Source organism: Mustela erminea, chromosome 4 (genome assembly GCF_009829155.1).
Source record: "Mustela erminea isolate mMusErm1 chromosome 4, mMusErm1.Pri, whole genome shotgun sequence".
In the NCBI taxonomy this organism is placed as follows: Eukaryota; Metazoa; Chordata; class Mammalia; order Carnivora; family Mustelidae; genus Mustela; species Mustela erminea.
Genome location: NC_045617.1, coordinates 81,182,655 through 81,208,453, shown reverse-complemented (window position 1 = coordinate 81,208,453; position 25,799 = coordinate 81,182,655). Strand labels below are relative to the sequence as shown.

Here is a 25,799-nt window from a genome sequence, read left to right as displayed (position 1 = left end):
AAAAATTCAGTAAATTAATATATAGTTTGCTATATATAGTAAAGAACCACTCAGTGTTCTCTAAGAGACTCACCAAACCAGCAAGCCAAGGAAATGTAGCTATGGAAGGCTCCAAAGAGGGCAGCCATCAGTTCCCCCATTCTTGTATGTCTATGTCACTCCCATCAAGAGGTGGTATCTATTTCCCCCTACCTTGCACGGAGCCTGATCTTGTGACTTGCTCTGACCTTCAAAATGTGACAGAAATGATGTTGTACCACTTCTGGCCCAGCTCATAAGAGGCCTGGCAGCTTCGATTTTTGTTCTGTTGGAGCCTTAAGCTGCTGCCCTCTAGTATAGAGCAGCCAGCCATCCCTGCTAAGGCACCACACATGTGAGGCAAGCCTTTCTGGATGTTCCAGTCCCACCTGAGCTCCCAGCTAAACACAGGTGTGCTGCCAGCCAACACCACGTGCAGCGGAGAGAAGCATTCTGACTGAGCCCCCCTGAATTTCTGACTCAGAATAGTGAGCACTAAAATGGTGGTGGGGGTGTTTTTTGTGTGTTTTTTAAGCCCCTGAGCTTTCCCGTCATTGATTACATAGAAACAGGTAACTGAGCCAATCCCCTTCAAATAGTACAGATAAGACTTTCCACTTAATTTCCACTTCTTTCATTTCACTAAATGTCAAACAAAGATCTTCCATTGTAAGTTTTGCTTGGACTTCTTTTCTCACCTTTCAAGTCTTCTCAGCTCTTCACTCAAGAGGTTGTGTAGCTCCAGCTTTTCCAGAATAAGCTCACACTGCCTCTGGTACTGCTTCAGAGGGTTTTCAGGAAAGGCAGTGTGGAGTGCATTCACACCTCCTAACAGTGCACCTCCCTGAAGGGGTAAGAAAATGGGAAATAGCAGGGGAGTCACCAGAAAACACCCACTAGAGACCACAGCTCCCAGATCAGCTTTCTCCACCCCCATCTTGGATATCACAATCACCTGCGGGCCTTTTCCAAATTTCAGCAGTTCTCTGCCCCCATTCCTGGCAGCCAGTGTTGCCCCAGGAAGCACACTGCCTCTAGTGGGACCATGAGCATCCCTCAGATGTGCTGAGGGAAAAAAGGAGAGAGACCCACTACTGCACCCAGTAGGCCAAAGCAATGCTACTGATGCAAAGGGTATTTCCACAAGTTTTTCCCCTTCTTTTAAATGGTTTCCTTTGGATCTAGTTCCTTTGGCTCTATATCCAGAATATGATCATTTTTATAACTTCTGATATGCTCTAAATTGTCTTGTCTTTTTTAACGTGATTATAATTAGGGTTCAAATATTAGGTGCAAAATGCCCTCACCTGCATTGAAGATTCCATCACTGACACAGCTGTCACGGCGTCTTCCAGAGTCACAGCATCACGAAACATCAGGCGAGCGTGAGCTAAGAAAATCAGGAAGACAGAAATGTTTTTAGAGAGTATTTGAGGTGATATATGCAATACTTTATCTGAGGCACTTAAAAATTATATTTAATGAATGCACTACTAATCACAAATTCATTTTACTAAAACAAGCACAAAGGTCTAATTTCAACTAGCTTTGAAGTTGTTTCTCTAATAATGGGCCTAATCTTGCACAGCTCATGGCAATTCTGGGTATTTATATGAAAAAGTACTCTGGGCTCCAAAAGGAAAGGAGTTCTAGGAGCATATCTCTAATATTCAATAACTTTTAATCCTTATCTGCTTGTCTTTTATAGAAATATATAGTATAAAACTTGTTTCTCTTCTCTGACACTTCTTTTTATCTGTGGGTTTTTCAAAACTACCAAACTCACCAGCCTGCATTTGGGGTACTTCTTGTCTTAATATTAGCTATAAATCCTTGACAATGTAAAGTGCACTGGTTTTACAGAACTTTTTATTAAGCATTCTGTCATCACATGATACATCAGTTCATGTGGAATTTTTTTTAAGAATTAATTTAACAAGAGCTATGAATAAAAGTCACTGTTAGGAAAAAAGTCTTGAGATGCAGGTTCCTTGTATGAATGCACGAAGTCTCAGGCCTTTGGGATGGGCTAGTTTCTTATGTTAGTGGTGGGGTGTGAATGGCAATTAGTGAGAAAAAAAAACAGAGAAACCACAGGAAACAACTCCAAATAAGAAAGTGTTCGATCCCAAATGCTAATAGACTGTCACTGAGAAACAAACATTAGTAAATAAGACGTTCTAAATTAATCATGTCTCTAAGATACCGCTTTCTTAATGATGCTACATTCTACTCGATACCCATAATCTGTCCCCAGAAGAACAGTTTCATAGCTCAGAGCCTTTACTCTCTAAGTGACTATGAGCACCTTAGGATTCTTCTTATTCATCTTTGAATTCATGGTGCCAAGCTCCATGCCTTGCACATATTGGGCACCCAACAGAAGTATTATTTGTTGAATGAAATAAACCTTCTGCTAATCGGATCAAGCTTTCCAACAGACGGATGGTGGTCCGGGCAGCGTTCCGGGAATCACTCTGCCGCTGCATCTGGTAGTACCGGAGAAGGACCTGATTACCCTCATCAGACAGCGTGGGCTGGAGATTCCGAATCAGGCAGAAGTAGGTCTTCATCTTTTCCATGCTCCAGAGCTTCTCTGATTTGCTTGGGTAACCTGTATGTATCAGGTGCTAGGTCAGTGATTTCTAGGAACAGGTAAACATCTTGCTTTAAGGGTTTTGATAAAGTTCTTACACTCATTTTTTAAAAAGATAACCTTTAAGTCTGTGGCCACTAAAACCTATATCTGACTCTGCATAGCACAGAGTTCAAGAATAAGTAGCCTTAGGATCTAAGCTCAATAAAGGTAAACTTCCTACAGGGGCTAAAATTATCCACAATAATTCTGGTACATCCTATAGTAATACATAGTATTTGAGTAAACCTAATTAAAGAGAAACTTACATTTAGAGATTTCTGTTTCATAATTCAGTCCACTTTTCTTCGCATGCAAGAGATGAGTGATAATTATATATCATAAGGTTGCCTCCTTTCATCACGGAGAACACATGTACTGACTGTAATATCATCGGTAGGCCCTAGTCCTTCTACTCATTATTCTGGCCACACTAAATGGCTCCTCTGACTGCCTTCTATGCGAGCACTGCTCTAATGCTGCTTAGGTAGGGTACCTTGGGTATTTATTTCATTTTCTTCAAAGACAATTTCATGTGCTTATGTCTACTTGCACAACTTGAATGATTCATCTTCACGTACCTTTGTTTTCTAAGATAAAGGAAGAAATTATACGATCCCAGTCTTCATTCTTGGTATCGAGCAGAACCAGGATCAGATCAAATCGACTTAAGAGGGGGCTGCCAAGGGCGATGTTCACAGACACGGACTCGTGGGTGTCATACTGGCCTTTGGGGTTAGTTGCTGCCAGGATGGTGGTCCTTGTGTTCAGCTTGCACACGAGGCTATTCAAAGAAAGGGTACAATTCACTGACTGTTGAGATTCAAATAAAAAGCAAAATTAAACTTGTTAATAGAAAGGGGCTACTCTTGTACCCTGAAAATCTAGAGACTTGTGTGTAAGAGGATGGGGAATGATACAAGGATGTATCAAAAACAACAGGGCTGAAGGAAGTACACTTACATTAGCCTATCCTGAAGAGAAGTTACTACTGATTAAACACTTCTTATGCCCCTCCTATGAGCAGACCCCTCTGCTGGGTGCTAAGAGGTATACAAAACTAACTAAATATGAATACTGCTCTTAAGGAGCTTGCAAACTACAAGCCACAATGGTAAGAGAGGGAAGACTGTGGTACGTTCTAGAAGGATAAAGTTCCCAGGGGAAGTAAAGATAATGTATACTCATTTGTGTGGATGGAAAAGATGATTAGAGAAACATTATCAAGTAGCTTCATAACATCTGGACTTGAAGTGGGGGTAGACAGGTGTGTATGTATATCCACACACCTACACATAAATATGCATGCAGACATACCACACACACATGCTTGTGAGACTGAAGGTGAGGGGCAGGGGTAAGGGGGACTTTGGAGAATGGATAGTGGATGCAGCAAAACTTCCTATGTGTTCGCTTCTTTTGATTTTTCTAGAAGTGAAAGAAACAAGAGTCAGAGAGAGAGAGGGAGGGAGAGAAACAAAGGAAGTAAAAGACGGGCAGAGGGGGAAGGGAATCAGGAAAAATAAGGATTGATTAGCATCATGTCTTTCGTTTGTTCTGCATATAACTGACACACTAACACATTAGTTAAGTGATTTGACAAGTTTATACATTATGCTATGTTCACCACAAGTGTAGCTGTTATCTGTCCCATTACATCGCTACTACAATATCACTGACTATATTCCTTACGTTCTGCTTTTTATTCCCATGACTTAACTCAATACAAAAATGAACGAATTCCCTCTTCCTTTTGCCTGTTTTGCCCAAACTCCATGCCCCTTCCCTTTGGCAACCATCATCAGTTTGTTCTTTGTAGTTATAGTTCTGATTCTGCTTTTTTTTTTTTTCTAAGATTTCATTTGTGAGTGGAATCATATATGGTATTTGTCTTTCTCAGTCTGACTTATTTCACTCAGCATAATATCCTCTAGGTCCACCCATGTTGTCTCAAATGACCAGATCTCATCCTTTTTAATGGCTGTGTAATATTTGTGTGTGTGCATGCATGCATGTGTGTACATACATACACATCACATTTTCCTTATACATTTGTCTACTGACGGACACTTAGTTTGCTTCCATGTCTTGGCTGTTGTAAATAATGCTTCAATAAACATAAGAGTGCATGTATCTTTTTGAGTTAATGTTTTTGTTTTCCAACAGTGGAATTACTGGACCATATGGTATTCCTATTTTTAATTTTTTGAGGAACCTCCATACTGTCTTCCGCAAAGGCTATACCAAAGGCCACCAACAGTACATGAGGGTTCCTTTTTCTCCACATCCTCACTAACATTTGTTGTTTCTTATCTTTTTGATTTTAGCCATTCTAACAGGTGATATCTCATGATAGTTTTGATTTGCATTTCCCTGATGATTAGCGACACTGAGCATCTTTTTATGTGTCTGTTGGCCATCTATATGTCATTTTTGGAAAAATGTCTATTCAGGTCCAGAAAAATCGTAAACAATCCACCAGTAAAGTACAAGAATAAACAAATTTAGTAAAATGGTAAGATACAAAATTATTACCAAGAAATTTATAGCTTTTCCATACACTAACAATGAAACTGCAGAAAGAGAAATTTAAAAACTACACCATTTACAGCTGCACCAAAAAGAATAAAATACCAGGGAAGAAGCTTAACCCAAGAGGTGAATGACCTATACTCTGAAAACTATAAAACACTGATGAAAGAAACTGAAGGCAACACAAACAAATGGGAAGATTTTCTAGGCTCATGGGTTGGAAGAACAAAAACTGTTAAAACGTCCACACCACCCAAAGTAATCTACACGTTCAGTGGAATCCCTAACAAAATACCAACATTGTTTTTCACAAAACAGAATAATAAAAAAAATTGTATCGAATCACAGAAGACCCCAAATAGTCCAAACAATCCCGAGAAAGAACAAAGATGGAGGTATCACAATTCTAGATCTCAAGATATATTACAAAGCTGTAGTAACTGAAACAATAATGTACTAGCACAAAAAAACAGAAACATAGATCGATGGAACAGAACAGAGACTCCAGAAACAAATTCATGATTACACGGTCAGTTCATCTATGAGAAAAGAGGCAAGAATATACAATGGAAAAAAGACAGTTTTTTTCAATAAATGGTTCTGTTAAAATTGGACAGCTACATGTAGAAGACTGAAACTGGACTTTCTAATACCATGAACAAAAATGAAATGGATTAAAGACCTAAGCATTAAACCTGAAGCCATAAAAATCCTAGAGGAGAACATAAGCAGCAATTTCTCTGACATCAACCATAGCAACTCTTCTTTTTTTCTTTTCTTTACTTTTTATTCTCTCTCTCCTTCCTCCCTCTGTCCCTCCCTCCCTTCCTTCCTCTTTCTTCCAATAGATTTTATTTATTTATTTATTTATTTATTTATTTATTTATTTGAAAGAGAGAGAGAGAGAGAGTGTGTGTGTGTGTCTGCTTGCACAAGCAGGGAGGAGGGGCAGAGGGGGAGAGAGAGGGACAAGCGGAGTCCACACTGAGCCCCTGAAGTGGGGCTTAATCTCAGGACCCTGAGATCATGACCTGAGCTGAAACGGAGTCAGACGCTTAACTGATTGCGCCACCCAGGTGCCCCATATAGCAACATTTTTCTAGATATGTCTCCTAAGACAAGGGAAATGAAAGCAAAAATAAACTATTGGGAATACATAAAAATAAAAAGCTTCTTCACAGCAAAGGAAACCACAAGGAAACAAAAGACAATTTACTGAATGGGAGAAGATATTTGTAAATGATAAATCTAGAGGGGGGTTAATATCCAAAGTATATAAAGAGCTTACACAACTCAGCACCAGAAAAACCAAACAATCCAATTAAAAAATGGGCAGAAGACTTGAATAGTTATTTTTCCAAAGAAGACATACAGACAGCCAACAGACATAAGAAAAACATCACGTTTCTGAGGAGAAACAGTGAAGGGCAGGCTGAGGAGGTCTGGGCACCGTGGGCAAGTTAGATGGCCAGGACCTATGGAGGAGATGAGGCAATGGTAGGGGAAGGGGTACACAAGTCCTGAACAGAGAAGGGGCGCCAAGGGTACGGCTATGCCATAACTTAGATACTATTCTTAAGCTTATTAATGATGGCCAAGTCCCCAAAATACCATGGCATCTTCATTAAAATAACAAACGTAGAGACTTTTCTCTCTGTAAATCTGAATGCTCTCCACTCAATGGCCGTTTTTAGTTATAGTGGCATGTCTGCCTCTCAGCAGTCACAGACCAGTGACATCAGCAAACATGTGCTACATTTGCTAATGTCTGATCTATTTCCAGTTGGCTTTAGCGATCAGCCCATGCCCTGAGACTGAAAAAGTATGAGAATCTTTATTTGTGGTAAATGGCACAAGACAACACTCATCAAAGAATGACAAACAAGGCACTAAATCCCCCTTTAAAACCAAATCCCCTTTTAAAAAAGTTACTGAAAGGGGAAAATTCTGCACAGACAGTCAGCATCTTACAATTTACGTGCCAAAATGGCTTTGTAAAGGCAGTTGTTTAGAACTTGGAATCCAGTTTGCCGAAAAGAATGTAGTAAATTGTTCCTAACTAATCCCGCAAAACACATTTTATCCACTCTCAAGTGAGGCTGTTTGCCTTTATCATAGAAAGGAATATTGCTGGAATACTGGCAATGAGACAAAATACAACAGAAAAGAATTTAAAAAATTATTTTCATTGTGAGGTAAACTTGATTGCTCTTCCTCTCTCTGACCAATGAATAGATTTTAAGCCATTTCCTGTGTGCAGAGGACGGGACTGAGAATTCAGGAAGGTGTACACTGGTCCCTGCCTTCAGTCAGTTTACAACAGAACTGCTGGAGGATGGGGAGGCACCGCACAGCGCCTGCCAAGCAGCGGATGATGGCATCCCCGTCAGCATTAGCATCAGAAAAATACTTCTGTGGAGGCTCCTCGGTATCAATGAGGTATATTATCTTAAAGATATCCATGATGTGAGAAGGAATATGAACAAACACACACAAAAAGAAGGTGGTGAATTATTCCTAATCAGGACAAAATGAAATAAGCTTAAGGAAGGGGGGTAAGGACAATTTTATGTGAAGGAAAGGGCTTCCTGAGGAGCAGTTCGTGGAAATGGGAGCAATGAAAAACAGAGGAGCCGTCACCTGAAAGAGGGGAAGGTGGTGTCCGTGCCTGATGGCTACAGGTCTATGACACAAACAAACAGTACTGCATTAAACACTGGATGGGGCTTTAGGAGATGCAGATACCCATACACAGTCGAATCCTAAGTACTTTGTGTATAGTGGTGGCTCCCTGAGTAACTACTGAATGAACTCATGAATTAGGGTAAGGTGACAGTCATTTTTCCAACCCGTAGGACCTCTGCCTTCTCTGATAACAATAATAAAGGTAATTACCTTATCTGTAATGGCAAGCACTGTGCTAGGCTTTATGTATGAACACTCTCTCCCTAAGATGCACAATCACCTGAAAGGTAGATAACATATCACTGGCTTGGTAATATGGAACGTAGAAGTTAAAAGATATTAGTAACTCCCTGACAGGTGATAGAGAGAGGCAGAGCTGCCATTCAAACCCAGACCGGCTAGCTCCACAACCAGTGCTCTTTACCAGCAGACTGTCCCCCTGCCCCCTACCCCCCAGTGGTGGACCATCTAGAACAGTTCCTGTGGTTGTAGATAACCCCACCTGATGCTTTAGGTAGTCACTGACTTGCCTTATCTTCTTCTTATTGGATTCGATCCTCCTTGAGGGACTGTGACTTACTGTTCTCCTCACCTGCCTGTCTCATATTAAATGCTTATAAACATCCACTAAATAATGGCAAATAAAAAATAAAGCTTTGGGACGCCTGGGTGGCTCAGTTGGTTAAGCAGCTGCCTTCGGCTCAGGTCATGATCCCAGCGTCCTGGGATCGAGTCCCGCGTCGGGCTCCTTGCTCGGCGGGGAGCCTGCTTCTCCCTCTGCCTCTGCCTGCCATTCTGTCTGCCTGTGCTCGCTCTCTCCCCCTCTCTCTCTCTGATAAATAAATAAAATCTTTAAAAAAAAATAAAAAAATAAAGCTTTACCTAGTTCTGTGTTTCTAAAATTCAATGCCATTCTATAGTTACAGGTTTCAACAGCGATAAAATAATCATGCTAATATATATGTTTTTCTACATTTAGTTCAAGGAAGGAAAACATTTCAGTTTCTGGAAAAATCTACCTTTTTAAAAATTCAATTAATTAACATAGAGTGTATAATTAGTCTCAGAGTTAGAGGTTAGTGATTCATCAGTTGCATATAACACCAGTGTTTATTACATCACGCGCTCTCCTTAATGCCCATCACCCAGTTACCCCATCCCTTCCACACTCTTCCCCTTCAGCAACCCTCAGTTTGTTTCCTGAAATTAAGAGACTCTTATGGTTTGTCTCCCTCTCTAATGTCATCGTGTTTTATTTTTCCCTCCCTTCTCCTGTGGTCCTCTGTTTTGTTTCTCAAATTCTACATGTGAGTGAAATCATATGATAATTTTTCTATTTTTAGTCCACTTGTTTATACTTTCCCAAAATCATAGTAATAACTTTTCTAGACATTGCAAAGTTAGGTCACATAAATTATTTTCACTGTTTCAGGCCCTCCGGGAAGTGCTTTTGTTTTTGCAATCGTCTCCCAGTATTCTCAGTGCATCCTTTAAGGGGTGATCCCCATCTCCATTCATGGCTTTAGTCACTGTCGATATGCTGGGACCCCTAAGTTCAGTTCTCACTTGTGACAGTGGCTGCTATGTATTCACCACCTGAGGGAGGAAGCCTGGGTCCCGAGTGACTGTGTGGAGCAGAGCGTCCCACCCTCAACCCACATCTGACTGTGACATGAAGCAAGAAAAACTTCCTTTGGCAAAATACTGCATGAAAGAGATGAGCATAGGAAAGAACTGACCAGTTCTCAAGCAGTAATGAAAGACAGTGCACAACTCAGAAAAGTGACATGTTAAAAGGTTGTAAAAAACAACTACTTCCAGACCCCAGAGAGTAAGAGCAAGACTGAAAAGGCTTTGAACAAGAGGCCCAGGAAATTTGCTCAGTTGTACAAAATGACCCAGGGTAAGTAAGGGTGAAGCCTTCAATTTTTTAGACAAAGGTCTTACTTCGGGCTGCTTTAACAAAATATCATTGACTGGGAGGCTTCAACAGCAGACATTTATTTCTCACCATTCTGGAAGCTGGAAGTACAAGGTCAAAGTGCTGGCAGATTCAGTTCCTAGTGAGAACCCTCTTCCTGGTTTGTAAACAGCTGCCTTCTCACAGTGCTCACATGGTCTTTCCTTGTTCTCTCTCTCTCTCTCTCTCTTTCTGTGTGTGTGTGTGTGTGTGTGTGTGTGTGAAGAAAGACAGAGAGAGAACTCTGGTTCTCTCAAGGACATTAATCCCACTATGGAGGCACTACCCTCCCTAAGGCCTCAACTCAAGATTATCACATTGGGAATTACGGCTTCAGCATGTGGATTTGGGGGAATCACAAATATTCAGTCCATAATAGCTTCCAGTTTTTTATTGTGGTAAAAGAATATCCATAACATGAAATTTACCACCCTACTTATTTTTAAGTGTACTGTTCAGTGGTGTTAAGTATATTCATATTCACACTGTTGTACAGCTAATTTTCAAAACTATTTTCATCTTGCAGAACTGAAACTCTATACCCATTAAACCACAACTCCCCATTTCCCCCTCTTCCCAGTCCCTGGAAATCACCATTTTACATTCTGTCACTATGAATTTGACTACTCTAGAAATTCATATAAGTGTAATCATTCCATATTTATCTTTTGGGGCTGACTTATTTCCCTTAGTATGCTTATGTCGTCAAGGTTCATCCCTGTTGTAGTAAATAGAATTTCCTTCCTTTTTAAAGCAGAATAGCATTTCATGTGTGCACATGTGTGTGTTGTGTGTGTGTGTGTGTATCACATTTTGTTTATGTATTTGTCCCTCCGTGGACACTCGTGTTGCTTCTACCTCATGGCCATTGTGCATAATATTGCTGTGAACATTCCTCTTTTACTCATCCTAATGGTGGCTATATTCAGGCCGTCTAAAACTGAAGGCTTCACCCTTACTTACCCTGGATCATTTTGTACAAATGAGCAAATTTCCTGGGGCAAAGCCTTTTCAGTCTTGCTCTTACTCTCTGGGGTCTGGAAGTAGTTGTTTTTTATAAGAAGAAAACAAAAACCCGACAAACCAGGCTCGAGAATCTGTGAAGAAAAGAACTCTGGATCCTGGCACAACCAATTGGTGGGAAGCAAAGAGATGAGAGGCTTCTTTCCAGGGGATGTGTGCTGCCCAAGAAACCACAACCCCCCCTCTAAAGAAATCCTCTGTTGCTTTCAAGTTGTAAAACAACCTGGGGCAGAAAGGGCACCAGAAGTACAAGCAAAAGAAGGCAAAACAGATAAAATGGACTTCACCAAAATTAAAAACTTTGTGCTTCAAAGGGTGCTATCAAAGAAGTAAAGAAACCCACAGAATGAAATTATTTGCATATCATATATCTGTGAAAGGACTTATATCCAGAACATACAAATATCTCCTAAAACTCAACAATAAAAGGACAAATAATCCAGTTCAAAAATGGGCAAAGGATTCGAATAGATATTTCTCCAATGAAACTACACAAATGGCCAATAACATGTGAAAAGATGCTCATTAAATAAGTCGTTAGGGAAACGCGAATCAAGACCACAGGTGGGATACTACTTTAGACACTAGGATTGTTATAATCGCAAAGACAACAAATGTTGGCTAGGATGTAGAGAAATGGGAACCTTCTTGCAATGCTCAAGGGACTGTAAACTGGTACTGTGGCATTAGAAAACTGTTTGATGGTTCCTTAACAAGTGAAATATGGTTCTCAAATGAGCCGGTAATCCCTCCTATTATATATCCAAGAGCAATGAAAACATATATCCGCATAAAACTTGTATGTGAATCTTCTTAGTAATATTCATAATAGCCAAAAAGTAGAAACAGCCCAAAGTTCCATCAACTGATGAATGGATAAACAAACTGTGGTCTAGTCATATAATGGAGTACTATTTGGCCACGAAAAGGAACAAACTATAGGTCCATGCAACAACTTGGATGAACCTTGGGAACATTATGCTAATATTCTTCAGGACCAGTCCTGAAGACTAACGTGCTCTAGGACAGAAGGAGCCAGGGCTCCTGAGTGACTTCGTGGGCTAGAAGTCCTCTCCCACATACAGATGAGCCAGACACAACATAGACTGCGCTAAGCCACTGTCTGCTAGTGCGGTGTGCCTACCCTGAATAAATGACAAATCTCTCTAATGAGCACCAGATCCTTTGGCTGTGGCAAAAACTACTCCAATGTTTGAGCGGTCTCCTCGCCAAAAGAATTAGGCCAAAAAACAGCCTGCAATGCAATAGTCACATATGTTTCTAGATCATCCAACATTTCTAGAAGGGTGAGAATCCTCACAAAAATATATAAAATAAGACTATCCTCACAATTAATTAGATACATATTTGATAATCTTCAATGCTAGGTATACACACCCTCTCCTCTTTTTCATAAGGTTGATCAAGCTAGATTGATTCAATGAAGGGTAACGAAAAGGTCACAGGCCAGGACAGGAGTCAACGTACTGCTTATACAGAGCATCTAGAAAGAACAGAAACTCTTGAAGTACATGATGTGAATATACATCTTCACATCCTGGTGGCATGCTTGGATGCCTCCAAGGGACACTGCTTGACTTGCTTCAGAGCGTCCTCAGTCCCCTAGGAGTCAAGAGTCCTCTCAGTGGGGTGGCAGGGAGGACTTGTTCCCACCTCTCCCTGTCTCCCTGCCTGAACCTGGGACTGATGTGAGGTGGAGGCGACCAGAGATGCAGCTTCCCAAGATCCAGAGGAAGAGGCAGCCAGGTAGCCTGGAGTGCAGAGCAATCTTACCTGGGAGCAGGGGTTCCTATGCCTGGCTCATCAATGAGAACCAAGGTGGGTTTTAATAATAGAGTCCCAGGTCCCATCTCTGAGAGTCTGATGCGTAGGCTGGGCATGGCCTGGGAAACTGAAGATCAGCTGAGTGGGACTGGTGCTGTGGCTCTTCTATGACCGTTAGAATCGCATGTAAAATAAACGCCTACTTGTCTGTCTCGCTACGAAGTTCTGAGCATCTTGAGAACAAAGGCTCTGTCTTTTCGTCTTTGTGGTTTGAGTAGCTAGCAGAGAGCATGACATTGCTCAGTGCTCAAGATACGTTTACTGAGCAAAACAATAAATTGCCAACATGGCTGTTTTTAAAATTTAGACTGTATTTCCTACCTAGCCTTGTGAGTATAATTTAGTAGCACCAAATATATAATTGCAATATCAGATTTTTCCCTATAATGGTTCTTAGCAAATAGCAAAGGAATCCTCTATTACTTAAGAGTCTACTGACACCCCGCCCTGGAATTCTAACTCTGTGCAGTGTGTGCAAAGAGACACATTAAAAACAAGCAAGCAAGCAAGCAAACAAACAAACACTTGAGAAATTTCCTGCAGCCTTGGAGGTCAGCCAGATACTCTGGTTCAGTGGTTCATACTAATATCCTTAAAGGATATTATAATTCAAATTTTAAAAAATCCTTCACATATGTGGAACTTGAGAACCAAGGCAGAGGAGCATAGGGGAAGGGAGGGAAAAATGAAACACGATGAAACCAGAAAGGGAGACAAACCATAAGAGACTCTTAATCTCAGGACACAAACTGAGGGTTGCTGGTGCAGGAGGGTGGGAGAGATGGGGTGGCCGGGTGACGGACATTGGGGAGGGTATGTGCTATGGTGAGTGCTGTGAATTATGTAAGACTAATAATTCACAGACCTGTACCCCTGAAACAAATAGTACACTATATGTTAATAATAAAAAAAAATCCTTCACAAAGTAATCAGACTTTAGTCACTTGAAACATGAGAAAAAGAAAGCAAAAACAGACGCATTTAAGAATTCCTAAATGTGATGTTATAAGGTATCAAACATCTTAAAGAAAAACATGAAGTGTTCTCAGAAAAAAGGACTCAGTACATCTGGATGGTGTTAGCTTTTGTACTGCTGGCTAAATGAAGAAGTCTTTGAACTGAGGAGTGAGGAGTAGGCAAGGTCTTTTAAGGGTAAAATTCAGAGTATCTTTATTTTGCTTTGGTAGAATACATGATTAAGTATTCCCTTTTCACAGGTAACCCTTCTAATCTGCTAACTAATTAACAACTTGATATGCTTCATGTCTCTAGAGACATTTTCTCAAGAGCTCTAAATTTGGCAAATAACTGTATACTTTGCATCAGGAAGATTAACAGGCTTCTAATTAAGGAGAGAATGAACTGAAGATTCTGAAAACTGTTAGCCAAAAAATGTGATGAGCTCCTGTTGGGAGGCAGACATAAACTCTTTCATAAACTGCACAGTGGCACACACATTAGGTGCCATGAAAAATGAACATGAGGGGCGCCTGGGTGGCTCAGTCGGTTAAGCAGATGCCTTCAGCTCAGGTTGTGATTCTAGGGTCCTGGGATCGACACCCACGTTGGCCTCCCTGCTCTGTGGGGAGTCTGCTTCTCCCTCTCCCTCTGCCCATGCTCTCTCTCTGTCTCGCATGCACGTGTGTTCTCTCTCTCTCACTCTCTCTCAAATAAATAAAATCTTTAAAAAAAAAAAAAAGAAAGATAGAAAGAAAAATGAACATGAACTACAGGAGAACTTAAGAATGTTTCTGTTATTCCCATCACCAAGCAGATGATACGTACACACTGTGCACTGAAGGCACACTTGACAGCCATCCCAAGAACAAAACCAGTATGTGCTATTCTTGCACTGTTCCCTAAGTGACATTATGTCAAAGGACAGTTCCTCCAGCTGGAGGAAAAGTACCACATAATTGGTGGTAGATGTGATCTGGGGACAAACTGTAAAACCTAATACAGAGCTTGAACAGGTGTGACTAAGTAGTGTCTTTATAAACCCCAACACCCTTTCTACCTAGCTCTGAGACCCACTGAGCTTGAGACCCTCCTCATTCAGAAGTATATCCTATTAGATGGAGGAACTACAGTCACCAGGCTGTTCTGTCTGCCCAAACTATTGCTCCCAGCACTGACGAGCCGACCAGCTCGGACAACTGCCAGAGGACTTGATATGTATTGCTTAAGTGATTCTTTTGTCTTCAGTATACAGGAGTTCTGGACAGGCCAGTCACTGGAATGTTTGTGAAGCCTGTAACTCCACAGACCCTTCTTTGTGAACTGTCTTGTGGGAACAGTGGGCCAGACCAGAAACTGGGAACCAACTAATGGCAGTCATTCCCCGAGCTGCTCAGAGGCCTCGAGCTGCTACTGGATGAGTCTACTAGGGACAATGTAATCCACCCTCTTTTGAGGGTATCCGAAATGGACAAAACAGGGAGAACTGAACTACTAAAGAGAACTGAATGAGTCTGAAAGATCCACAAACACACACACACAGAGAAACAGTCACAGGAAAGTATCTGAGTCACAATAATGGGAGAACAGGAATGCCTGCTATTTTATACCTACTTTGCACAGACTCCCATTCCCCAAATTATGTTCCAGCCAAAGGAAGCAGCTTCTTTTTTCCTGTCCCTCAGTTTCCATACTTGTGAAAAGGGGGTTTTAATGATAGCCTGATATAGAACTATTGTGAGAAAGAAATGGGTTATTACTTGCACAATACTTAGAATAGAGCCTAGCACCTAATAAGTACTAGATAAATACAGATATCCCTTATTATCCAAACTCCTGCTTTCTGAAAAAGGAATATGAATATAGCAAGATAAATTTTCTGATAAATTTCTTGTACCCAAATTCTGGAACAAAATAGATTTGGCTAGAGATACTTGTGTTACTTATTATAGTTAAGCACCTCATCATGTGCCAGATACCACGCTGTGTGATTTACCAACCTTCTTTTTCAATTTTATTGAGTTCCATTTGACATGTAACATTATATAAACTCAAGGTATATGACATATTGATATGCTACACTTACATATTGTAATAGGTTGCCATTGTAGTGAAAGTTAGCACTTCCATCATGTTACTTAATTACCATTTCTTTTTTAATAGTGAGAGTGATTAAGACCTAGTCTCAGAGTGCCTGTTTGGCTCCCTCTGTTAAGCCTGACTTCTGGTTTTGCCTCATGATCTCGGGGTTTTGGGATCAAGCCCCATGTTGAGCTCTGTGCTCAGTGCGGTGTCTGTCTAAGGTTCTCTCTCTCCCTCTCCCTCGGCTCTCCCCACCAGCAAAATAAATAAATCTTAAAAAAAAAAAAAAGATCTAGTCTCTTAGCAAGTTTGATGATTATAATATAATACTGTTGTTTATATTCACTATACTATGCATTAGATCTCCAGGACTGGTCTACCAGTTGTAAGTTTGTACCCTTAAAAAACATCTTTTTTTCTTCCCCAACCTCCAGACCCTGACAACTACTATTTTACTCTCTGTTTTTATGAGTTTGATTTTTTATAATGCTATGTATAAGTGATATCATACAGTATTTGCCTTTCCATCTGACTTATTTATAATGTCCTCAAGGTCCATCCTTGTCAAATGGCAGATTTCCTTTTTTTTTCATGGCTGAATCTATTCTACTGTATATACACATACCACATCTTTTTTATCCATTCATCTGTTGGTAGGCACTTGTGTTGTTTCCATGTCTTGGCTATTGTGAAGCATGCTGCAGTAAACATGCCAGTGCAGGATATCTCCTCGATATCCCATTTTAATTTTTCTTGTGTCCACCCAGAAATGGGACTGCTTGATCATGTAGTAGTTCTTTTCTAATTTTTTAAGGAACCTCCATACTATTTTCCATAGTGGCTACACCAATAATACATTACTACCAACAGTGTACAAGGGTTTCCTTTTCTCCACATCTTTTCCAGTACTTGTTATCTCTTGTCTTCTTGGTGATAGCCATTCTAACAGGTATGAGATGATATATCTCCTTGTGGTTTTGATTTGCAGTTCCCCAATGGTTAGTGATGTTGAGTACCTTTTCATGTACTGTTGGCCATCCCTATGTCTTCTTTGGAAAAATGTCTATTTAGTTCTCTGCTCATTTTTTAATCTGATTGTTTGCTGTATGAGTTCTGCAAGTATCTCAGATATTAACCCTTTATCTAATATATGGTTGGCAAATATTTTCTCCCATTCCATAGGCTGCCTTTTCAAGATACTGTTGCAGCAGGACATGTTCTACATGATAGAGCTGGATACAAGCATGCAGTCCCAGACCAAGTCAAGGCACCTGTTCCTCTTTGAGTAGTACATTGTCATCTTTAGCAAACTACTCAGGAAGGGTCCTTCACCCCAGTCTACATTTTTGAAAGGAGAATCATGACTAATTACTTGCTCCCAGATAAGAACATGGACAGTGACCCCGGCGAGTCTGCACTCACAAAGAGGGAAACTTCTGTGCAGATCATTCTGCAAGCCATCAATACTGACATCCAGTGAATTTGCGCACAGGACACTAATCAAGTCTTAGAAACATAGTAAGACCCCTTAAATGCTGCCATGGGACCTCATTCATCAAAGACTACTATGTGCTGAAGGGGGATGACATCGGTGCGAACCAAGGTGAGGTGGTCCTTGTCCTCACTGTCAACACGTGCCTGATGTTGTCAGCCTGCTAGCAACCATCCCCTCATAGCTGAGGCCTGGGTCCGGGTGTCCCTCACCAAAGCTAGACAGCAAAAAACAGTGACAAGAGCACTAAATAAGTGCGCATGGGATTCTCGAGCAGTATGTGGATTTAACAAACTGAAAACCCACTCCAAAATATGAGCATGTGGTAGGAATCACTGCTGCTTATTCTCAGTGGTACCACTGGAATCACAGGCAGCAGGTCATCCAGCCCAGACCTTTCCGATTTTTGTTGTTGGGGGTGGTGGTTTTTCTTCCCTTTTTACTTATAATTTTCTCTTTTTTTCTCTTTTCCTCCCTAGTTTTCATTAAGAAACCTCCTGAAGCCTTAGGTGATGCAAAGTCTGCCTTCTGTTGCTCCATATGCCCACAGGAGTCAATGGACTGGACTTCTATTTTTCCTGTAGTCAGTTACCCACATATATATATACCTGAAGGTGGTTTTTCCCCGTTCAAAACAAGGAGTTTAGACATCAACTAAAGAAGAAGTAAAATGAATCATACAGCTTTAAGCATCAGCACGAGCATTCTACAGGAGAATTCCAGTTAGCGGGTCCTAACCACTAGAGAGAGCCAAATGAGGTTGAAAGACCCAAAGACGCCCGCGAAAGAGCAGTCAGAGAAAGTATCCAAGTCACAATAATGGGAGAGCAGGTTTGAAGGTGAGTACCCTTCGATACTCAGGTGGCAATGACACAATACAGCTGCTATTTTATATCTACTTTCAACAAACTCCCATTTTCCAAACTACAGTCCAGCCATCAAAAGGTGCAGCTTTTGCCACCCAAGGTACCGTAGGCCTAAGGTGCACTTTGGGTAACAAGAGCTCTTCTCATTATAACTTTAAAGGGCCTTCCCAGCCATCATTCACCCTGTAGCACTCGATATTTCATCATGTTTTGGCTGACAGATCAAAGTTCCTGGACAGATGGAGGAGCCTAATGATGATGGTGACAATGGCCAATAGTCACTTATCACAATTTCAAAATCCAAAAAGTTCTGGAAGAGCAAGTTGTTCATAGTTAATTTGTCAGGAAAAGCTGACCTAAATTGATGTGTCTTTATTCCATTTAGTGTGAAGTTTCATAAGCTTCACCTCAATAGAATGAAAATGTCTGATTACAGGATGCTGTCTCCGGTGTGGCTAGTAGGTTTCATAATATAGACATATGCACCGTTACTTTCCTAAAATGAAAACAAAAAAATCTGAATTCCAACATGTATTTGGCCTCAAGGGTTTCTAAATAGAATTATAGACCTATAACAATAATTTAACTGCATTTATTATAGGTCAGATTATATCAGAAGCCCTTTACACGGATTAACTCATTTAATTTTCACAGTAGCCCTCTGAAATGGAGTAATTCTCATCATCTTATCAAAGAAAAAGGCAAGGTAGAGTAGTCCAGTAAATTGTCAGTAATTAGCTAGCAGGTAGTAGAGCTGAAACCTCAACCCAGCCAGAATACTCAGATTCTTCCTCTTAATTATTATAATTCTTTCAATACCCAATGTGCTCTTGTAGTCACTAAAAAAAGAGGTGGAGCCCTTAACGCAGTTTCCTGAACTTGTTCCATGTCTAGCATAGATCACATTCAATATTTCATGATGTAACTTGAAACCATATTTTATATATGTATATGTTCTGCAATCAATCAGCCTTTGTCATGGCTGGGGTTTACAGCATCCCATGGGTGGTACCTTAAGTGTTATCTATTTACTCATTAGATGCCTGAATTCCTTACACAAATCTTTTCTAGTCTATTCTTGAAGGACCACATAACCTTACACGCCGCCTTTTTGACTTCTAGGCAGCTCTAACCACTAAGAGGTCTTCCTTGTACTAATTCTAAAACACTTCCCTGGATTTTCTGGCTATTGATTCCGAAGGATATAGAAAAGTTTAATTCCATCTCTGCATATTTGAACCCTTTAAAACAATTATAGAAAAGTATTTCTCCAATTACTCTTTCTAGAAATGGTTCAAAGAAAACATGGGTAATATTTTAAAATACACAGCAGAAGTTGGTATGAGTTGAATGAGAAAGAATAGCTTAAAAAATAAAATGTTGATTTCCAGGTTTCCAGAGGATGATGGCAGCTACTTATGTCTAAATTTCTCCACATATCCTTCAGAGACCTTACAGATAATCAAGGGAGCAAATAAACCCATAAAACAAAACTAAAAAATAAGAGTGAGAGAGAATACTGCAATGTTCAATGTACATGGAAATCAACAAACAGACATTAAAATCTGGCAGAGCTAATTTAGAGCCCACAAGGCCATAGAAAGATCAGTCGAGACTAAGTGAAAAGGAGAAGAGACCAGTGGGTTCCTCATGATGGTGGAATATAGCTAACATCACCCTTAGAAGGATAGAGTTCCACAGAGAATAGGGAAATATTGAGAAAAGGTTTGATACCTTGAGGATCAAAGCAGTGACTACTGGGGAATAGAAAGGGGGACCTGAAAGTTCTTGAGAGCAGTGGTGGTTTTCTTGGGAAAGCTCCTGGAATAGATGGCAGTGACCAGCAAAGGTCAGGAGTCCCTTGGAGTCGTGGTGATCAGGGGAAGGGGAGGTAAGCAGTGGATGTTAAAGATCCTACTAAACAAATAAGAAACAGAATCAGAAGACACATCAACCACTCCCTTAACCTTCAGAAAAAAACACTATCTGTTAAGTAATAGGGGCTCACGGAGATTACTCTGAACTAAAAACTAGTACATCCTCCAAACTTCTCACCATCACCATTATAGAATAACTATTATTGATTTAGGAAAAGATAAGACATTTTAAAAGTAAAGGAAATAACATGCAACATCTATATAAAACTACTTTAAGAATCAAAATACCTCAGGTGATAAAACCCCTTTCCAATAACCTGCCATAAAACCCACAAAGCAGAAGAAATCTGTACATAATATGCTCAATTTAATGTCCTTAAGCAAACATTTGCATATGTGAAAAAACACTCCAAATAAGAAATTCAAGAACTCAAAACAGAAAAGTACAAAAAAAAAGATGTATATCCAGAGATGACTCAGGGAAGAAAAGTAAGAGAGAGAGAGAAGACAAAATAATTTCAGGGGCGCCAGGGTGGCTCAGTCACTAGGCGTCTGCCTTCGGCTGGGGTCGTGATCACAGGGTCCTGGGATGGAGCCCAGTGTCGGACTCCCTGCTCGGCAGGAGGCCTGTTTCTTTTTCTCCTACTCCCCCAGCTTGTGTTCCCTCTCTCACTGTTTCTTTCTCTCTCTCTCTCTCTGTCAAATAAATAAACAAATCTAAAAAAAAAAAAATTCAGAAATGAACATTCAAATCTGAGACACCAAAGACTCAAGACTGGAAACATAATAAAGAGTGCTATGAGGAGGCATAAAAACACCAAGAGAATAAAAACAAAATGCAAAAGAGCTAAGAACTTGTCTAAGATACAAGTTGGTTGCTACAGAATCTAGGCAAAGAAGACCTAAACTATATGTAATTAGATTTCTGAAAAACAAAAACATGGGACAGAGTTTATATATATAAAACTGTAATTCAAGAAAAAATTCAGAAAGAATTTTATATTTCAAAGGGCCCACTAACATCTAGACAAACCAACCATGAATAATCAACTGACACATAGCCTAGTAAAAATATTATATTTAAAAAAAGAAAAGAAACCCTTCTGGGCCTTCAGGCAAGAAAATCAAATCACCTACAAAGCAAAGGATATCATAATGGCATCATATTTGCCAACAGCAATGCACATAGCAAGACTACAGAAAAGAAAGTGTAAGTCCCTATAGGTCTTCATATCCAGCCAAGCTGTCTTCAAGTATCGAAGCTATGAAAAATAGTTTGAAACCTGTACAAACTCAGTGTAGTATTCAGGAGCCCTTTCCAAGGAATCTCTTAAGAGGATAAGCTTCATTTAAGTAAGAGATGTCAGTGATGCTCTGGATTGATGGTGAGCACCGAAGACAGTTAATTTTAGATCAAAGATCAAAACACAAGAAGGGATACAAGTAGAAGAGTATGTGTTATCTGTCCTGTCAAAGTATAAATAATACAATCCTTTTTTTAATAGTAAAGAGAAGGGAGGAGGGGGAAAGTACAACTCATTGATTATCACACAGGTAACAGACTCAAAGGTATTATTTAAAACTCCCAACTGAGGATAAAGGGGCTGCTGGCATTATAAAAGGTTTTTTTTTGTTTTGTTTTGTTTTTTTTTAAGGTAAGTCCTAAAATAGCTGTTGGCAAACTTCAGGTGGCAGGTCAAATTCACTTCACCTGTTTTTGTAAATAAAGTTTCAGTGGGACACAGCCAAATCCAATATGTAACATATTGTCTATGACTTCTTTTGCTCTGTCTACATTGTAGTAGACATTAATGTAATCATATTGTCCAAATTAACAGAGGTGAGTAGTTGTGTAAGAGATGGAATGGTCCACAAAGCCTTAAATATTTACTATCTGGGCCTTTATAGAAAAAGTTGGCCAACTCCTAATGTATAACAAAATACAAACCTTCCAAAATCCCAAATACATAGAAAAAGAAATGTAGTAAATTTTTAAAAAATGAAACAGTTAACTCTAACCATATTGGTAATACCAATAAATGTAAATGTGCTTAATTCATACATTAGAAGAAAAAGATCTTCAGGTCATTCATAAAGCAAAATAAAGTAAGACCAACTGTATGCTCTATATAAGAGAACAGACTGAGGCAGCTTTTCTGCTAATAGGTCCTGTCCCCACGTTATAATAAAAAGACCCCAAAAATAAAAATAAAAAAAATTTTGAAAAATTTAAAAAAGAACAAACTGAAATCTAATGGTTAATCATGAAGGAATGAACAAAGATATATTAGGCAAATGTACTAATATGGTATCAGGAGTTGTGATCTTAATACCGCGCAAGGCAACTTTCCGACCAAAAGCCAAGGACAAAGAAGTATAAATGCCAAAGCCACAGCAACACATTCAGAAAGAAAAAGCTATGAGAGATACAAAGAGAACCCAGCAGACACAGAATAACAACAGATGAATACACCATTCTCAGTCTAAGACATGTCAAACATACAAAAGTTAAGTAAAGATACAGGGGACCTAAACAACATCATTTATAAGGCACAGTTTACGTGTGTATATTACATGGTGATCACAGAGAACAGAACTTCTCAAGCACACATGGACCAGCCATGGAACTGTCTTTATATTAGGCCACCAAAACAAAACAAAACAAAACAAAACAAAACAAAAAAACAAAAACAAAACAAAAAACCTTATGAAGTTCTTTAAGGTACAAATAATACAAACAACAACTAGAAATTAATAACATCAAAACACAAGTAAATTTTAAAAGTTTCTTCTACCTGAAACTAAAGAACTCTTTAAAGCAAATTCTTGGTAGAAAGGGGACATACAAATTCAAAGTGCAGAATTTCTAAAAAAATATGAAAAGATGATAATGAGAATATGACATATAATAATTATTGAAGCAGTACCAAAGAGGATATGTATATATCTATATCTATCTATATATACACTATCTTTTGCATAAGAGATTAAAACATATTCTCATGCAACCCCCCCACCATGTGTTTTTGCTTATTTTTGCAAAAAAACAAACAAGGAAGGATAAATCAGAAACCAATAAAAAACATAACTGTAAAAGACAGGAGAAAATAGGATGGAAGAGGTAGGGATAAGAGTGTGGTATCTTTGGTATATCTTTTTATATAGTATTGACTTTTGAAACATGTTTTACAAATTCAGAAAATAAAATAAAATTTTAAAAAGACTAAAAAAAGCAAACTGTAAAAGTGAACACAAGCATAAATTCAAAACCCTATTTCCTAACTATCAAGTCAATAAGATGACCACACAAAGAAAATAATTAATTCAGGGGCGCCTGGGTGGCTCAGTGGGTTAAAGCCTCTGCCTTCGGTTCAGGTCATGATCCCAGAATCCTGGGATCGAGCCCCGCATCGGGCTCTCTGCTCCACAGGGAGCCTGCTTCCTCCTCTCTCTCTCTCTCTCTGCCTGCCTCTCGCCTACTTGTGATCTTTGTCTGTCAAATAAATAAATCTTTAAAAAAATAAAAAAAAGAAAATAATTAATTCAAATAACCTTTGGATATGCATTCTGACCAAATATGACTTTATTGGAGTATATTCTAAGAATAAGAAAAACTGCAAAGAAGGCTTGAATATTAGTTTTTTTGTGGTTGTTACTACTGGCAACAGTGTTGGTATAATAATTCTGAAATTATTTGGCAGACTTGATTGAGTTCAGAAACACAAGGAGTTCTGTGAACTTTCATATACATATGAAATAAAATAATTTTGGAGAGTTGTAAATCCTAACTTACCCTAACCTAACAGGACTGGTTAGAAAACAAAGATTTTTTTTTTAAAGTACACAAATACTTGCACAACAATTTAAATGTACTTAATACTGCTGAACCATGCTTAAAAATGGTTAAGATGGTAAATTTCATGTTTGTGAATTTTACCATATGGTAGGCATGGAGCCATGATATTGACATCTACCAAACTGGTAAGTTGAGACTTCCCTTGGAAGAAGGGTTTTGTTATTTTCCTTTCACAGATGACTATATTGAGGCCCAGAGGTGGCAATTATGTTGCATAAGACCAGAAAGTAGTAACAGAGACTAGAATTGACTGTGGGTTTCTCTGACCTCAAAGCTTACCCTTTTCCCCCCATAAACAATCAATTTTTCAAAAAGAATATTAACAATTTAGTTTTGCTTATTTTTAAATATAATTTAATTTTTAAAAACATTTGAGATAAATAAGATAATAAATAAATAAATAAGATAAATAATAAATAAATAAATAAGATAAATAATAAATAAAAGATAGTATTTATTTATTTGAGAGAGAGAGAGAGTACCAGCAGGGGAGGAGCAGAGGAAGAGGGAAAAAACTTCAAGCCCACTCTGCGCTTGGGCTCCATCTCACAACCCTGAGAACATGACCTGATCAGAAACCAAGAGTCTGATGCTTAAGGGACTGAGCCACCCAGGTGCCCCATACTTTTGCTTTATTTAAATGAAGGGACATTCACTGCTTTTGTTATTGTTGAATATTTGTTGTTCTGAGTAGTGATAGTGGCAGTTTTAAGGACTTTTACCAAGAATTCACAAGGAAGGAAATAATTCCAGAGGAAAGGTGTTTGGTCTTTTGGACACTAACATATGCCCTTCCTAGGTGTTGTTTCCGGTCATAACCTCTGCCTGGAAAATATGGAGCCTAACAACTCAAGGTGGAAGAGATTCAAATCCAAGTCATATGCCTCATCTGTTTTTAAACACAATTTTAAATTCTTGAATAGTATAAAAAATGTGAAATCTGGTTGAAATACATGTTCAGGCCAGCATGCATTAGAAACATTATGTTCAGAAGCAAAAGCAGCACATGCTAAATGCTCATCCACATGTGGTGGCCCTGTTACCCCTGGGAACTGGCTGTCCGGTAAGTTCAGAGACTTCAGGAACCTAAGCTGTGTTTGTACAACAAGGTAATTAAAAAATATCTTCACGAAATTGCTCAAGTTGAAACCCTTTCAAGATGGAGAAATTTAAAAAGCAAACCATTACATAATAATACAGTTATGCAACATTTACAAACTGTGTTTTAAAATGCATGATAAAAATTAAACAGTAAGGGACGCCTGGGTGGCTCAGCTGGTTAAGCGGCTGCCTTCGGCTCAGGTCATGATCCCAGCATCCTGGGATCAAGTCCCGCATCGGGCTCCTTGCTCAGCCGGGAGCCTGCTTCTCCCTCTGCCTCTGCCTACCACTCTGTCTGCTTGTGCTCACTCTCGTTCCTCTCTCTCTCTGACAAATAAATAAATAAAATCTTTAAAAAAAAAATTAAATAGTAAAAATGTCTTTATGAATCCAGAAGTAGTTATGTAGGGTGTGGAACAAATCAGAATGCCACCAACACCCAACACCTGGATGAATAAGAACTACTGTAGGGATAATAACTAGAAGAGAACAAAGATCCTATAATTCCTGGAATGTGGTAAATTACAGTAATCCTTAAATGAAATAGATATGCCAAAAAGCTTCAAAAAATAAAAGTTCTTGCATATATGTAATGAAGCTGAGAGGCTAAAATATCAAGTCTGATCCATGCCACAGTTCAAAGAGGTATTAAAGTTTGGATAGTAGCCAAGACAAAAGAGAAACATTTGAAGAATTTTATCTTGAAAAGATAACCATACAAATGTTTACCATAATAATAACCATAATATCAATATCTACCGTGGTACAATGGTCAAAAAGTAAGCCCTTAAGAAAAGTTCGTAATATCTATCATTCAAAGTGCAAATGTCCTTCAGTACATATTACATATTTGACAAATGGTTTAAAGGA

The 25,799-nt window shown here is 39.2% G+C and overlaps 1 protein-coding gene across 4 annotated transcripts in view; it reads right to left on the bottom strand.

The window, feature by feature from the left end:
• The window catches only part of MCM9 (minichromosome maintenance 9 homologous recombination repair factor), a 90,342-nt gene that overhangs the window by 6,312 nt on the left and 58,231 nt on the right, over positions 1-25,799 (bottom strand). For 3 of the 4 annotated variants that reach the window (XM_032339683.1, XM_032339686.1, XM_032339684.1), the window contains 4 exons: positions 3,235-3,437; positions 2,429-2,632; positions 1,326-1,408; positions 717-862 (listed from right to left, as the gene is read on the bottom strand). In XM_032339683.1, the coding sequence (XP_032195574.1) occupies positions 717-862; positions 1,326-1,408; positions 2,429-2,632; positions 3,235-3,437 (636 nt within the window). The remainder of the gene's footprint in view (positions 1-716; positions 863-1,325; positions 1,409-2,428; positions 2,633-3,234; positions 3,438-25,799) is intronic. The other variant, XM_032339685.1, reaches the window with a different exon arrangement.